General features: G+C 41.4%; 1 protein-coding gene across 5 annotated transcripts; it reads right to left on the bottom strand.

The window, feature by feature from the left end:
- Positions 1-1,058: 1,058 nt before the first annotated feature.
- On the bottom strand, positions 1,059-15,198 carry LOC148653521 (D-glutamate cyclase, mitochondrial-like). Of its 5 annotated transcripts, none has more exons than XM_088648642.1 (12): positions 15,047-15,198; positions 14,788-14,899; positions 14,453-14,606; positions 13,326-13,524; positions 12,162-12,312; positions 11,763-11,885; positions 9,362-9,562; positions 8,463-8,723; positions 7,472-7,571; positions 6,191-6,339; positions 3,239-3,390; positions 1,059-2,272 (listed from the first exon to the last, which is right to left on the bottom strand). In XM_088648642.1, the coding sequence occupies exons 2-12, from the start codon at positions 14,888-14,890 to the stop codon at positions 2,141-2,143; spliced, it is 1,725 nt and encodes a 574-aa protein (XP_088504768.1). In that variant the 5' UTR covers positions 14,891-14,899; positions 15,047-15,198; the 3' UTR covers positions 1,059-2,140. The 5 variants fall into 5 exon arrangements, with proteins under 5 accessions (XP_088504768.1, XP_088504766.1, XP_088504767.1 ...); XM_088648640.1 differs by having other exon boundaries at positions 1,059-2,252; positions 15,047-15,197; XM_088648641.1 differs by having other exon boundaries at positions 1,059-2,252; positions 15,102-15,183.
- Between the last annotated feature and the right edge of the window lie 340 nt (positions 15,199-15,538).

The following is a 15,538-nucleotide window of genomic DNA, read 5'->3' as shown; positions in this document are numbered from 1 at the left end:
CTTTTACAGTTTATACTGTAAAAGTTTATTCTGTTCCATTGTGTGTAACTACAGCTGTGTGCCACTGATCCCAGGCTCCCAGGACACGAGAAAATCCACTTTTCCTAAAAAAAAACAGCTGTGTTTTTTTTGTTGGAACCTGTGAGAAATTAACCAATTCCACTGCCTGCAATTTTTAAGCTGCAGTAACATCTTGCACTGCACGTGATTCAGACTACCTGTAAAGTACGATGTACGATGGAATACACCAGGGTTTAGTATCATGGAGATTGTTAATCCTACAGGCAAATGGAGCGGTCTCAACATTTCTCCTTCCTGCTCAACGTGACACAGTGGTGATTGTTGGGTGAAAACTGCTGCCAATATTGGGTATCAGACAGGCTTTGCTTTTGAGCGGGCTCTTTGGCTAGATAATTAATTTTGCTGAGCAAATCTTAGACTTTCATAACTATGTGTTGAGATATTTTTATTGATTTATTGGAAGATGTGCACAGTTTAGACTTGGTTTCTATGGGTTAGTCAATGCTGACACTAGCACCTGTTGATGGTATGCTAAATCTTTGAATACTCCCCTAAGAGCCAGCGTATACTCACTGCATGCCGGGTGTGCACTAAAACATGTTTAATCACATCAGTAGGCATGATTTTGGTACGCCATCTTCAAATGTGTGAATGCTACTAAACAGTGTTTTGATTTAATCTGGCAGACAAGAATCAGCTCAAAAACCATGGCATTTCTCTGTAATAAACACTTTGAACATCCATTGAACACTCAAAATCTGTCAATAAAGCTGTCAATTTTAACTAAAAGATAAAAATCCATTAACTGTTTACCAGCTTTTAACAAAAAGCCAATAAGTATTAAGTTCTATAGTCATGTTTATTACGTAGTTGTATAGTAGCATTGGAACTAGCGATTTGTCATTGGCTAGCCTAACAAAGGGAAGAAGGGAAAAATGGTAATTGTAGCGCTTTTGTGATACTGTATGTTGCTTATTTGCAAAGTGAGACTTTATATTGGCGGTAAAGTTTGTAAAGTACACCATGAGGAACAAACAGACTCTCCTTAAGATTTTATGTTAAAAAAAAACAAAAAAAGAAAGATTTGTTTAGTCCACACTTGCACAACATTAATGATTAATGTCCTTAATTAGTGTGCAGATTTTCTAAGGGAGCAGCATTTTGGCAAGGCAGTGTTGAAAGTCGGGAGATATCTTAGAACAGAATGGTACAGTAAATGTAAAGCAAGCAAACTTTAAATATCTGGATAGAGTCATTGAAACATTTTTTCTTTGCACTGGTTTATACTGTATGTGGAGACACTCTACAGTAAACCCGATAATTTCATAAACAAAAGTTGTGCGTTGTACTCTGATTTTACTTGTAGTTGTAGTTGAGCATGTTTTCTTTTTTTCCTATATGTTTGCTTAACCCAATTTAAATACTTTCTGGTTAACAACTGATACAGGACAGGAAGATGCAAGTTACAGGAAGTGTCTAATTGACGTTATTGCAACAGAAGGAGGTGTGTGAAAGAATATGAACAAGTTTGTGGTTGCACAGTTTTCTGAATTCAAGTGTTGGTGTACCTATTGACAAGAATATTTACTGTTGGATCATTTTATTGATTAAATAATGCAAATATACCTTATGTCTTTGCGTTGTACTACAGTATGTATGTTTAATCAAGTTATCTTCATCTTTTATTAACACTTCTATGAATAATTACCTTTACAGTCTAAAACAGACGAGCACACTGAACAACATTGTGGATTCACAAACTTTTTCCCAGCACTCCAGAACGACAGGCCTGGCCTCTAATCAGACACACAGATACTGTAAATGGAAAGAAAGTGTTCAACAACAGTGCACCTTGTGTCCCCTCTACAAGCCATGGCTGATGGAAGAAGGCAAAGTGAAATTAATGGTGTTGAAGGATTTTTGAATCTCTGGGTTTCGTTCAATTTCAAACCAAAAAAGGAAGATCCTAGAAGCTATTCTTTAGGCTACCTCTCTCTAGACTATGAGCAGGTTGCTGACAGTGATACCCTGTGATGGGACTTGCTTTCTTGGGTGCCAAGTCAGTGGGTTCAGCAGAGCGATGCTGTGGGCTGCAGGGCGATGTCAACCAGCCGCTGGATCATAGTGGAGTGAGCATCATGGAAACGCAGGCCGTCCACCTCCAGCCCCAAATTCCCAGCAGCTCCACTGCGAACATCATATTGCTCCAGTATCTCCAGGAGCTTCTCTTCCTGCACAAGTGAGGCACAACCTTTTGTAGGCTATCAGTGTGAAATAGAGGCTGACCGTTCCTACCGAGTCACTAGGAGTCACTAGGACACTAGGACACCACATCATTAGAACATCACATTTCTAAAGTGCACCTGGTACTCAATTTCTGGTCTCCTAGGAGGGTTCTGTTTGCAGGTTCACAATTTTTCCCTTCTTGGTTCAAGATGATTTGAGCTGACATTTACAGTTTGTGTAATTTTACCACCTTAATCAAATTTTCAGATTTAAATCCTTTAACAATAAATGAGGTTTACATTCTGATTGCAGATCAAAGTTTTACAAGACAGACTCTCCAGAAAACACCATGTAAATATCATCATATTATTAACTATGACTACAGTAGTTAACTGATAGATATCACTTCAAGCACTGTTCTTAACATAATCTAATTTAGTTTGTTTTTAAAAGTGAAAGTCATGTACGGTCTATAAAACGGGAAATTAAAAGGTTGAACCCATGTCTTTAAAATCTGGCAATTACCACTTTGCCACTAAAATGCATATCCAAAAGAAGGAATGAAGTGGAGGAATAGAAATAGATGCTAATCTAGTAATCAATGGAACATGAAAGACTCCCATTGGATAGCTGTTTGCTCCATATCAAACCAAAAAAGCAGATAAATGTAATGAATAAAACCAGACACAGTGCTGTAATTCAATGTCCCTGGGCAAAGCCAGCTGGAACTCTATGTTTGCTGATTAATTACAATTAGAGGATGGAGGCTGCTTTGTTTCTGTACTGTAAGTCGCTGTGAAGTTGTACTGGTCTCTCTTACCTAAAATCAGACTACCATTAACATACTGCCATATTTCTTTTGGCCTTACACTATCTAGAAGCCTGTGCTACCTTATGTAAAACCCTGTACGGTAGTGGATTAAACTGCTATGTCATGTGGTTCTGTTTCCCAGTTCACACGTTTAGAAATCTTCCTTTGTCTGCAAGTTACCTTCCTGACAGAGGGCAGCGCAGAGGCCCATGAGCTGTGCTGGGTGTGTTGGGGGAACCCCACAGCCTTCCTGCGGTAGCGATCATGCACAGGACAGCAGCTAAGGATGTACAGAGCACAGGCCACCGCATAGCCACCCCAGTTAGACACTCCTGGAAAAAGGGGAAAACAAGAACTTTCGTCTTCGAAAGTACACAAAGCATCTGTGAATTTCCTGTTTTGTGGAACCTAATTTCCTAATGTTCAAGCTCATGAGTCTGAGAACGTAGCTATTGCATTTTATTGGGCAAGATGATGTGTAAAGAAGAAACTAAATTTCAGTTCCTGTAAATTTTCTGGTGGTAAAATGATACAAACATGAGAAACTAGCCCCTCACTTTTTTTCTATCTTGTCTACAGGTGATAATTTTAAAAGTTGTTTCACGGAGTGAAACTAATTCTCATCCAGCCATTATCAATAACAACATAATCTCATACAGGCTTGAAGTGAGCTAGAAACTAACCCAGCAGACAATGGGCACAAGGCCAAACACTCCTTGCCTGGAACACCAGTCGATTGCTAAGCCCACAGACTAGGTGAGGGGGAGGGGAATTTGGAAACAATAACTCACCTAGACAGCATGTCTCTGGACTGTGTGAGGAAACTGGAGCACCTAGTTAAATTTGACATGAACATGCCAACTCTTCACAGAATTGAAGCCGGGACTCCAAAAATTGGGTAGGAACAGCACTTACCACCTCACCACTATGCTTCCAAACAGGCATCTCATTTCTCTAAAGTCATTTTTGAATGAGACACTATGCATGTGTAGAAAACAACAATTACTATGTATTTCTGGAGTTAGAAAAAAGTAGGACATATTTTGCACTGGGGCAAAAGGTTTAGATAATTATCTGTTATCTTCAGATTCTGGTTTTATCTGCTGGTTTTGTAGCTTGATGTTTAATAGTCCAGTAAAGGCAGTTTTACAAATGAGAGGTAGCCCTTCAGCCTCCAGCCTTCTCAGGAACCTTATTTTATTCTTATGTCTTTGTAATGGGATCTATTCCAGGCTTTGCAACAGTAAATAGAGGTAGTGGTTACCCTCAAATCAACGTAATTTTGTCTTTGCAGTCATTTTAATTGTGGGTATGGAGATCACTGTTTACCTCTCCGTGACTGAGACCTCTAATTCAAATTTACTGCAAGCCAAATTTTTAGTACAAATACTGAAAGTCTCAAACAGGAAGCTGTCTTAGTCTTGGAAAATGACTGCAAACAAGCTCTAACAGACCAGTTGGAGTAGGACCCCTGTTAAGAGTGGTGGCTCTGTGGCTAAGGATCTGTGTCTGTTGCTGGTTCAAATCCTGTGGCTGGTAGAGAAATCCTACTCCATTGGGTCCTGATTTTTTTACAAAGCTGCCTCAAAGCATTGAGCAACACAAAATGCATTTCTCAACATTGTTTCCCACCATGTTTCCACTCATTCAGTATTTTTAGCAACTACTTGTGCTGCAACAGCGGAGCTGATGGCAAGATGGCAACAAATACTACTTACTTGTTAACTCGGTAGACAGATCACGTTGGCATGTTTCTGCAGTGAGATGTCTGCTGCACAACCTGTACTTATTTGCTCGAACATCACATTCCATTAGTCATTACAGTAACGAGCGAGCAGGAAGGGCAGCTTCTCGTCACAATTTGTGGGAACTCGAATGCGAGTTTGTGACAACGGGGTGACTTACAGGACTTTCACAAAGTTGCGCTTAATTTGAAATTTGTATTTTTTTTTCTAGAATGTCAATTAATTTATTTTGAAACTGAGATTTAATAACCGGTCTGAGAAAGTGGGACCGCAATTCCCCTTCAAGTAATGTCTGTTTGGAGCCACACTGTGGCATTTTGAAGCCATGACCATGTGTAGTGTACTGGAACACCTGCCCTACTTTACACAGGTGAGTTGAAATTCAGTAAATTAATTTGAAGGAGCACGGATGTCCACCAAAGGTGATTTTGAGACAATTCCTCAATTCAGTTTTAAGACATTTCCATGGAACAGTCTCACAGTCAGATTTCAGTTATACTATGAATAATCAAAAAGCATTTCAGTCTTGCTTCTGTCCAAAGGCCTCTGTACTCTGTTAGCACTGGACATAGAATCCTATTAGTACTCGTCTCACTGTCACTGACTGAATGTAACAACCTGCAGTGACTAACAATGTACTGTTCATGTAATGTGTAATGTGCAGAAGATCTTTTGACCTGTTTCAGATCCCTCAGGCTGCACTGAGTGTGGGCTGGGAAAGTGTCACCTGTGTGGTACCACTGATGAATGTTATTCTGGTTTAAGCAAGTTTTCATGAGCTTAATTTCCTCCAGCTGTAGAGGGAGGAACACAGCACACACAGGAACTCACAACTTCATCACAATTATTCTGATGGGTAGAACGATGGGTCCTTTAACAAGATATCCATCCATCCATTTTCAAACCACATCTTCTCATTCAGGGTTGCAGGGGAGCAGCAGCCTACCCTGGCAGGCAAAGGGCACAAGGCAGGGTACAGTATATCCTGGACCCGATGCCAGTCTATTGTAGAACACACGCAGACACAGTAAATGCGCACACTCACAGCTAGGGTCAATTTCCCAGGAGCCAATTAACCTCCAGGTATGTTTTCAAAATGCGGGAAGAAACCGGAGTACCCGAAGGTAACCCATCCGAACATGGAGAGAACATACAAACTCCACACAGACAGCATCTCAGGTCTGGAATTAAACCCAGGGCTCCAGCACTGCAAGGTAGCACTGCTGCCCACTGTACCAAGATGCCTCCTTACCTAAGAGACCCATAGTTGCTGATTACATTTTTAAAGCTTAATTCTTTTTAAAATGATCTTATTGATTAATAGGGGACATTTGTCAAGAGAAATTAAAGACTGCTTAAAATAATTATGCTGCTTCTCTTCCAGTACCTGTGGTGGTGATTCCTGGGATGGACCTGGCAGTTGTGAACAGAGTGTCAATGGGATCCACCAGGTGTTGAATATTCACTTTCCTGGCGTTGTTGTAGTTCCCATCTGCAGCCATGCTGGCACGCTCTATTGCCACCAAGTGGTCATACCTGAGGAGGGCAATGAAATACCTTTCCATTCTAGTCAGGACAGGTTTAATCCCATTCAGCCGTATTGCAACAGCTTTCTGGCAGGCAGTTTTAATTGATTTATAAATACGCAAAACCAATTTTTTTCTTACTGAAAAGACCAAATGCATCCTTTGTCATGATCCTGCGACCTCTAGTGAAGCTACAAGCAATGAAATTACACATATAGAAAAACACACTTGTTCAATGACGACCAAAGAAGACAGCACCACAAAGACCTTTTTCCTTTCTCTGAAATGTGCTCGACTGCACAATGACCAAGACAATTGGATTTATTTTATTATCTTACCTGTGAAATGATGGAGCCCTTTATTTTGTTGTGTGCCTATAGTGCTATGGATTAAAATGGCACAACAGAGCTGTAAGGACGGGGAAGGGATACTTCGGTATTGTACATGTCATAACAGTAATCGCCTGTGTGTAAAGGCGTCTGATCTTTTTTTCTCAGACTTGCCAGTTAAGCAATCTACACACAAGGCACTGACGGTCCTGGCAGCTGTTGTCATCAAAGTTAACAAAAAACAGTGGTGAATTTTCAGTTCAGGTTGCTTCGGTTCAGCCCATTTCAAGTTCTTACTTCAGCTGGCTAATTTGCTATCAGGGACCTTCTTATCTAGACCTTAGGCAATAGATGCAATGATTCTTGTAGGCCGCCTGAAGACTTCAAATGAAAAGTTCTGTATAACTGCAAAGTGTAGTTCTCTCTCATATTTATTTGTTGTACTGATAGTTAAATACAGAAGAGGAGTTTTTAACTCTCGCTTACATACTGTATGTGTCTCTACCCAGACCTTCAATTTGCGTAATTCTTTTGCATCCCCCCTTCACCCCATCTTAGCCCTTGTAGCAACTCCCCAGCTCACTGTGCGTAATACTAAAAGGGAGAGGGGGAGAGGTTGGGCAGCATATCCTCTCAGTAAGGCAGCCACTCCCTCAGCATGCTCAGATTTCAGACATATTTGTCTCTCTGTTGCATTCCTTAGGATCTAACAGAACTACTGAAACCATACGCTCATATGGTAATTGTTTGTAAACCATCTAGAATTTGAATGATTTTTTGTCAACTAAAAAAGTACAAAATCTTGTCTGCTACCTAGGAGCCGAAGTCTCCCCTTCCTGACAAAGGAAGCCGAAGACGGATGTGGGGCTGTTGGCCTGGAGGCTGCGGACTGGCACTTCACTGTTCAAAACACCTGGGAGGAAGAACAGGGCAGAGCTGCAAGCTCACATCCTGGGGCCACTGATATGAATCGAAACACCAAGGATGCAAGCAGAGAAGCCCAAGACTTGTTGTGGCTATCTTCTGTTTAGTACCATTTCCTGTTTTCAAAGATACTCACTGTCTGACACATGCCTATCTCTTGAGGCCTCTTTGAGATTAAAAATGACAAACTGTGTAGTTGTTGTGCTCCTACACATTTCTATGACATAAATATATAAAAAAGAATGAATAGAAATTCAGAAAGTCCTGGATTTATTGTACAGTATTTAAGGCTAATTAAGTACAGACGGTAACATTTTAGCCCCAGAGTTCTTACCAGAATTCTCAATCTGATGTAGACATTTACCAGAAAACAAGGTTTAGGACTAATTTAGAGAGTCTTACTGTTAGCCACAAATTATTTAGATCTGATGAAAGATCATTTCGAATCAATCTGGGAGCACATGAGACACATGCATTAAGATAGTACAGCAATCTGTTCTCTATTAGTATCATTTTTCATGCTCTTAACCACATCATGTACGGGGCTGCGTGTTATGTTTCCTAAGTAAAATTAGTGCTGTCTCAAGTGGTCTCCTATTAAAACATGTAAAAATGTGTGTCCTGTTTAAATTCTTCCTTCCTATAGTTAACAGCAGTATAAATTCTAAGTTCCCAATCCTTTCAATTAGCCTTTGGGATATACCCAGTGCTTTCCTCTTATGTACGAGCCGAACAGCTCTGTTTTTCATTCTGCGTATTTGAAAAGCCTGCATTTTTTCACTGTGTCTGGGGATGTGTGATCGATACTGGTGTCTGGTAGGTGATAAGGTAATTTTAGATCACAGCTGTGTGTCAGATTCGAGAGAGCGGCTGACAATACCTTGATCAACAGCATCATGTATAATTATTTTGCTGAAGTCAAAGGCCCGGTTGTCAGTTACTACGACGACCTGCTTATTTAAAACCTGCAGCATGGTTGCCATGGCAAGAGCCCCAGGAAGCCCGTCGGTCTCCTCAGGGGGATTCCGGTTGTAGAGGGTTGGAAAGCCAGTGGTAATGAGGACTGAGTTTGCGTGAGACAGGGATAGGCAGGCCTTGAGGAGCTCATTTGGAAGGAACAAAGCTCTATTTCCTCTCTGACCTGGAAAATAACAAGCAAGGAGATGGAGATTATTTGAGATAGCCCCCTTCATGCTGTCCTGAATAGGTAAGGGGTGTCATCTTATCTAGTATTTTTTGAACTGTTGGAGGAAACCCATGTGGGCCCCAGCTCTGCAAGGCAGCAATGCTAACCAGCATGCCACCTGGCTTTCATCTTAACCTCTACTTTTTCCTTTGAAGCTTGCATGCCCTCTCAAAAAGTTTAATGTTATAACACCTGTAGCCCCTTCTCTTCTAAGTGATCGTAGACAGAACAAGCTGTTGGGTATATACTGTAAGTGCTATGGGCATATGGACACAAGTTTCAATCCATTCCTGTTGAACTTTTCTAAGTATCTACAGTGTATGTCCACCCACACGAGGTGCGATTGTCCATCTGTCTATAGCACTAGTATCTGGGACATACATATAGGCTCTTTGCATGACTGTCTCGAACCTTGCATGAGGCTGATCAGCTTGGATGAAGCAATGTTTCTATATAGGTTCATGCTTTCTTGTAGGTTGAGCTCAACGCATAATATCTCTCTGTCAAGGCTACTGCCATGAGGTAAAGCTCTGTGTGTTCTCTGGCCAATAGCCGATCTGTTTTCCTTACGAGCAGGGGGACTGCCTTCGCACCTGGTTCAGTCCTGATAAGTGTCTCCAGGGCTCTGATCCGCTGGACTGCTGAGGCTGAGACCAGGCTGTAGTGCAGGGGCTCCCGGGCAACGCGGAAGGCAAGAGGGGTGTCAGCAGCACTGGGCCTGGGAGCGGAGGCCCTCTCTTCACAGTCACTGAGGAACATGCAGCCGGGGGAGTGAGTGAAGGCCAAGGGGGACTCTGCCTCAGGAGAAAGACATAACCGAGGACAAATAACTCACATTTTCCAAAGGGACTAAACACACGTTTCATAGTTCTGATATATAAGATTTCATTTCAAGAATTTCTTAGAAATATATTAAGGATTCATTGCTTCATGACACCTGGACATGTTACTATTCTGCTTGTTCAAGGCAGTGTAAAAGTTTTGGGTAAGTGCTCTAAATAAAAAAAGGTTTTCAGCTGTCTTTGACATTTGAAATATGTATTACACTTTCCTTTCGAGTAACAACATCTAAAAACTGTAGACTTTATAAATGATTCTCTAAGTCAGCGGCCATATCACTTTGTAACTCACAACTGGCAACTCCCTGGAGCTCAGCAGGTGTGAGCCTGGTCAGTACCTGGATGGGAGACCTCCTGGGAAAAACCAAGGTTGCTGCTGGAAGAGGTGTTAGTGGGGCCAGTAAGGGGTGCTCACCCTGTGGTCCATGTGGATCCTAATACCCCAGTATAGTGACAGGGACACTATACTATAAAAAGGCAACATCCTTTGGATGAGATCCAACTGAGGTCCTGACTCTGTGTGGTCATTAAAAATCCCAGGGTGTTTCTATAAAAGAGTAGGGGTGTAACCCTGGTGTCCTGGCCAAATTTCCCATTGGCCTTTACCAGTCATGGCCTCCTAATAATCCCCATCTTCAAACTGGCTTCATCACTCTGTTCTCCTCCCCACCAATAGCTGGTGTGTGCTGAGCATGCTGGCACACTATGGGTGCCGTCGCATCATCCAGGTGGGGCCTGCACATTGGTAGTGGTGGAGGGGAGTACCCATTACCCGTAAAAGCACTTTGAGTGTCCAGAAAGGTGCTATATAAGTGTTTTATGAACAATTCATAACCATTTTATTAATCATATTACAATGCTGAGGGTTTTGCAGAAACAGCAAAAGGGTTACAACTTTGTTTTTTTCAATTATGAAATTTATAAATGATGCCTCATTCCTGACCAGTTCTAGTGCAAGTGTTCACATTACTCCTGTCCTGGAGTCCTTGCACTGGCTTCCGGTCAAATTCTGTGTAGACTTTAAAATCCTCATGCTCACCTATAAGGCTCTACATGGCTCGGCACCTCAGTACCTGTCTGAACTTTTATTGCCCTACTCCCCACCTTGCAGCCTCCGCTCTTCAAATTCTGCCCTCATTACTGTCCCCCAAGCCAGTCTACATTGTATGGGTGACAGGGCCTTCTCCTTTATGCCCCCAAGCTCTGGAACTTTTTGCCCAAGGATATCAGAGAGTCACCTTCTCTAAACTCCTTCAAATCCAGACTCAAAACCCTCTTCTTCAGAAAAGCCTTTACTTAACTGGTTCCATTCTTCACCCCTCTGCTCTTCGTAGTACCACCATCCATGGTCTCCTCTATATATTGTAATTGTGTCTTATCTTGTGTATTCTCCTTGTTTATTGTTGTATTCTTCTTATTTATTGTTATTGTCATCCTGTAAAGCGCTTTGAGAAGCCACCTTTAAAGGCACTATATAAAATAAAGTTTATTATTATTATTATTATTATTATTATTATTATTATTATTATTATTATTATTATTATTATGGTTTCAAAAGATAATCTGGTTGCTGACAGGGGAGTATCTAAATATCATATGCATTGGTGTTATATAATCACTTACAATGTGCTCCTAAAGCCGCTCAATATGCAAGTGGAGGATAATGCCACACTAAAATAAAAGTGAAACACACAGCCCCCCTTCAGCTCCCTTCCAGCCATTTGCGGTTGAGGAATTCACTCTTTCTGTTCTTTTTAGCATGGAGTCTCAGCCTGTTCTTTTTTGCAGCCAAGGTGCTACGTCAGATCCTCACTAATGCCTTCAATATATATGATGAAGTATATCTTGGGCCTTCTTCTGGTGTTTGAGGTGTGAGGTGCATAATACAGTACTTTCCCACTCTAACAGGTAAAAAAGTATATACTCCAATGAACATTCCTTAGAACTGTTCTATGGGATTCCTGAGACTTAAAACACGGCGAAAGCATGTTTTAATCTGAGGAAACCAAACCAAAAGGCAAGGACAAACAACACAAACGTGAAAAGTCTCCACATATTTGCCTCTGTAAGTTTTCAGGGAAGAATTTAGAAGAATTTTGTACTGGGAGTGTAAGAACGAAGACCTCTGTCTGTGGTGCGTGAGCCCCGTACTCACTACAGCTCCGCACAGCCTCTACTCCTGTCACCCCACAGGCCCAGAACACGGGCACGTCCCCGGGCTGCAGCTCCACTGTGTCCCCATAGTCTGGCCGGCTCAAGTCCTCAACCCCAATCAGGCCTGGGGAAAGGGAAGAGAAAAAGAGAGCAGCTCCCGGAACAGAGCAGCATAGAAGCAGCATCCTCTCTTTCAATGAAATTTTACAAAGGCGTTCCCTACACAAGAAGCTTAGAAGATTCCCTGAGATGCTCTGGGAAATGGGTGAATAAGATCCTCATGTAACTACACTACTAACATTCAAACAAGGAAGATGGGTTGCCTGACTTTCTCTCATTTATAACCCTTCATTGTTGTGTGCCCAGGCATGCCAGAATGGAAGAGGAAGTTTTTGGTGACCTGGGTATCCGATGTGAACTGGAGCTCCATGGACGTCACTGGCGGGGTGTGTAGCCTGAGTTGCCGCGTCCAGCATTCCCTCTGGCACGGGCCTCATGGTCACCACCAGGGGGCACTGGAATCTGCCCACCCCACAGCAAGGCACTGAGGTCTGCACAGACACATTTTCGCATTCATAGACTGCATCTCTTCCTTGCTTTGGTTTAGTTTCAATATAATGAAGCTGAAATTATTGTTGATTTGGAAATCAGAATATCACAAGGAGGGAAAAAAACAAATGATGCCACCTCAGATCAGCTCAGAAATTGACCAAAGGAAGCCACAGATACTGGAACTTTAAAGACCGAGTCTCTTTATATCTACAATTCAAAAGGCTCCACTCAAATTTTTGCTTCACTGAGTGATAGAAAGCACAGAAACGTGCATCAGATATGTAAGGATGTGTAAAATAAATTTCTGTGCACACAAATCACTTAAAATTACTTCTAATATGACGTAGTCTCATTGTGAACACAGATGATGTCAGTCAAAAAGAGAGAATTGTCTGCAAACTGCCTGTAAATTGTTAAACAAATGCTTATTAAATTTTGTCCAGGTTTCTGCAGAGTACAATAAGACCTCTGGTGTTCAGGTGTATTACTGAGAATACAGTATATGATCAGTAACATCACATACACATTCAGTACCTATTAATCTAATTCAGTCACAGTGCCCTGGAATATGTCCTATTTCATTGGACAGAAGGCAGGATACGCATCATAAACACATCAGAGTTATTTTTTTTACAGAAGCCACTTAACCTACTAGCATGTCTTTGGACTGTTTGAACTCCACACAGATACTGAAGCAACCCGGGGAATTGTAACCAGAAATCAAACCACTGTACCATCTTGCCACCCATCATCAGTAACAACTGTTTCATAATAACTGAATGTTTTTTTTTATTTAGACTTAAATAAGACTGTCTGGAATTGATGGAATTGTGTTCTCCTGCATGAGAGAAAAACTGATTCAGTATTATTTTTGCAGCTGTTCTTCAATTTGAAGCCTCAGCTCATCAAGTTGAAACAAAAAACAAAAGGAAAAAAAGTGAAGAATGTTCTGATTTTGTGCAGATTTACAACTGGCAGTCCTGGTGCTCAGAAGACGTCCCTTTTAGCTTGCCTTGTACATGCTGACGTTACAGTCCTGTTCCATATTCCGGACCGGGATTCCTGCCTGCCGCAAGGTTTGCTCAAAGCTGAAGCTGCAGCCCAAGTAGAAAGTCACCATATCCTCAAACTCTTCTGAGTGTGACATCAGACTCGGAATACTGCCAGCAAAGTTCCCATTTTCAAACATGCAATACTCAGGGCAGTCTGTTCTGGAAAAGTAAAGGTTTTCTTTCATGGGACAGATTGGGCTGGAACCCAGTTCATATGTAATCAACGACTGATTATTGAGACATTTTTGCATATGCTTTTTATAAGTAAAAAAATACTTTTGTTTACTCAATTCTAGAATTTTATTGTCTGATTTTGTTCTCAAAATTCATAGATAAAGTTTATCTTACAGATGATGTTGGGTAAAACATTGTAGGGTTGATTCTGACTTTGAGGCGTTCAGGCATAGTCCAAAAAATGGTAGCTTTACACCATAGGCTCCTCACAGACACTAAATGTTCACACCAACAGCTCTTCTCGTGCTGAACAGGATTACTACTGCTGCATCACATCATCAGTAGGGTATGAGTGTCGTGTCTAGGTTACCCTACCTAGTCCTTCCCACCATGAATGAGGGGCATTCTGATCATGCCTGGACAGTCCGTGTACTTAATTACAGGAATTTCAAAGTTAAAAATATCATTAGTAATACTGTTCAGAAACTGCTTTGTCTTTTACTGAAATTTATAAATGACACTGTTACAAATATAAAGCCAAAGGTATCCTCTCCCCAGTTAATGTTAAACATTTTCTGCCTTTTACAGAAGGAAAACAACCTTAAACCTTGTCAAACTTTAACCCACATAGTTTAGTTATAACCTTAGGAAATTTAAATTCCTTCCTAGAGTGAAATTTAAACTAGAGATTCCAGTTTTTAGCAAAGTATTGTAACTCAGCATTTGCCTATGATTTTATTCTGTGGTGTACTTACTGTATACATAAAAAAATAGCAAGGTTGAGCATTATTTTAAAAACAATAAAAATAAGGAATCTGTGGTATCTTCATGTGCTTAATGATTTCCATGCTGAAATTACTGTGCTGTTGCTGCCTTTTCTGCACCTTGGGCAGTGTACCTGTAAAACACATACCTAATATCAGAATCTTCTGCCAGTTTCGGGCAGGTCCACTCTCCTGGCGGGCTCCGGTACAGTAGAGGCAAGGGGCCGTTGTTGGCATGGCTGAAAGCTTCAAAATCATCGGCCAACGTCTTGTGCAGAATCACAATATTGGCTTGCTTGTATCCTTCAATGACAAGTTTGAATCGGAGTCCTGCTTTTACAACAAACGACCTCTGAAAATATTTCATAATCAATCTGACCAAAGAAGGAGCGTTTGAATATAAAGCGATAAAACAAGGGGAGGGAGTAAAAAAATGTTACCAGCAGAAATCTCCCCCAAAATAAAGAAGGCGGCTCCGCGTTACCTGCAGCTATCCCAGAAGTGTTCTTGATTCCATGGTTTTTGCTTCGGATGAGTGCACGGATAGCTGCCGGGTGGGAATGTTGCAGGGATTTGGCGCACAACATTGTTGCAGTCTTCGTGGAAGAAAGAAAAGGTAAGTTTGCAATGGGGTCAAAAAACCCAAACGCGATAACCTTTTCTCCTGCCTGCTGAAAAACATGCTTAGATTGGGAAATCACAGCAAGCTCACTTGAAATTCAAAATGTTCTGTAGTCCCTTACCGTACTCTGGAACCAGGACAGCAGCGATCTTAGTTCTCTTAGCGATATCGAATACCTTTCTTGATTGACAACGGCAGGACAACGCGCGATCCAGGTAAAGTGCAGTGGTTTCTAAAGAGGATTTGTGTATTAAAAGTCTCAGAAGTTAAAGACACACTTTATTGAAGCTGTGGGAGTAATGTATTAACTTATCTGTTTCGGAATGACTGGTTCAGGAGTTACTCTATTGCCCTGAGAATATGCTGCATCTACAGTACCTATAGATGACTGTAATGCAATCCGTGTGTTTTTGTGCAGTCATTTGCCTTTCAGTGTTGTTTTATGCATGCTGCAGTAAGGTCAATGGTAGTGTCACTGGTATATTATTCCTTGGTAATGGAGGTGTACAGATGACTTGTCTGGAGCTGCCACCTGGCTCCCTGATCACCCTGACACCTTCAGACAGGGCAGATTTTTCTCCTGAATGAAAATCCAAGTCGAACAATAATTGTT

The sequence above is a fragment of the Lepisosteus platostomus genome, chromosome 10 (assembly GCF_059453375.1).
Source record: "Lepisosteus platostomus isolate fLepPlt1 chromosome 10, fLepPlt1.hap1, whole genome shotgun sequence".
Lineage (NCBI taxonomy): Eukaryota > Metazoa > Chordata > Actinopteri > Semionotiformes > Lepisosteidae > Lepisosteus > Lepisosteus platostomus.
Note: the sequence above shows the minus strand (reverse complement) of the source record. Positions and strands in the feature narration are given on the sequence as shown.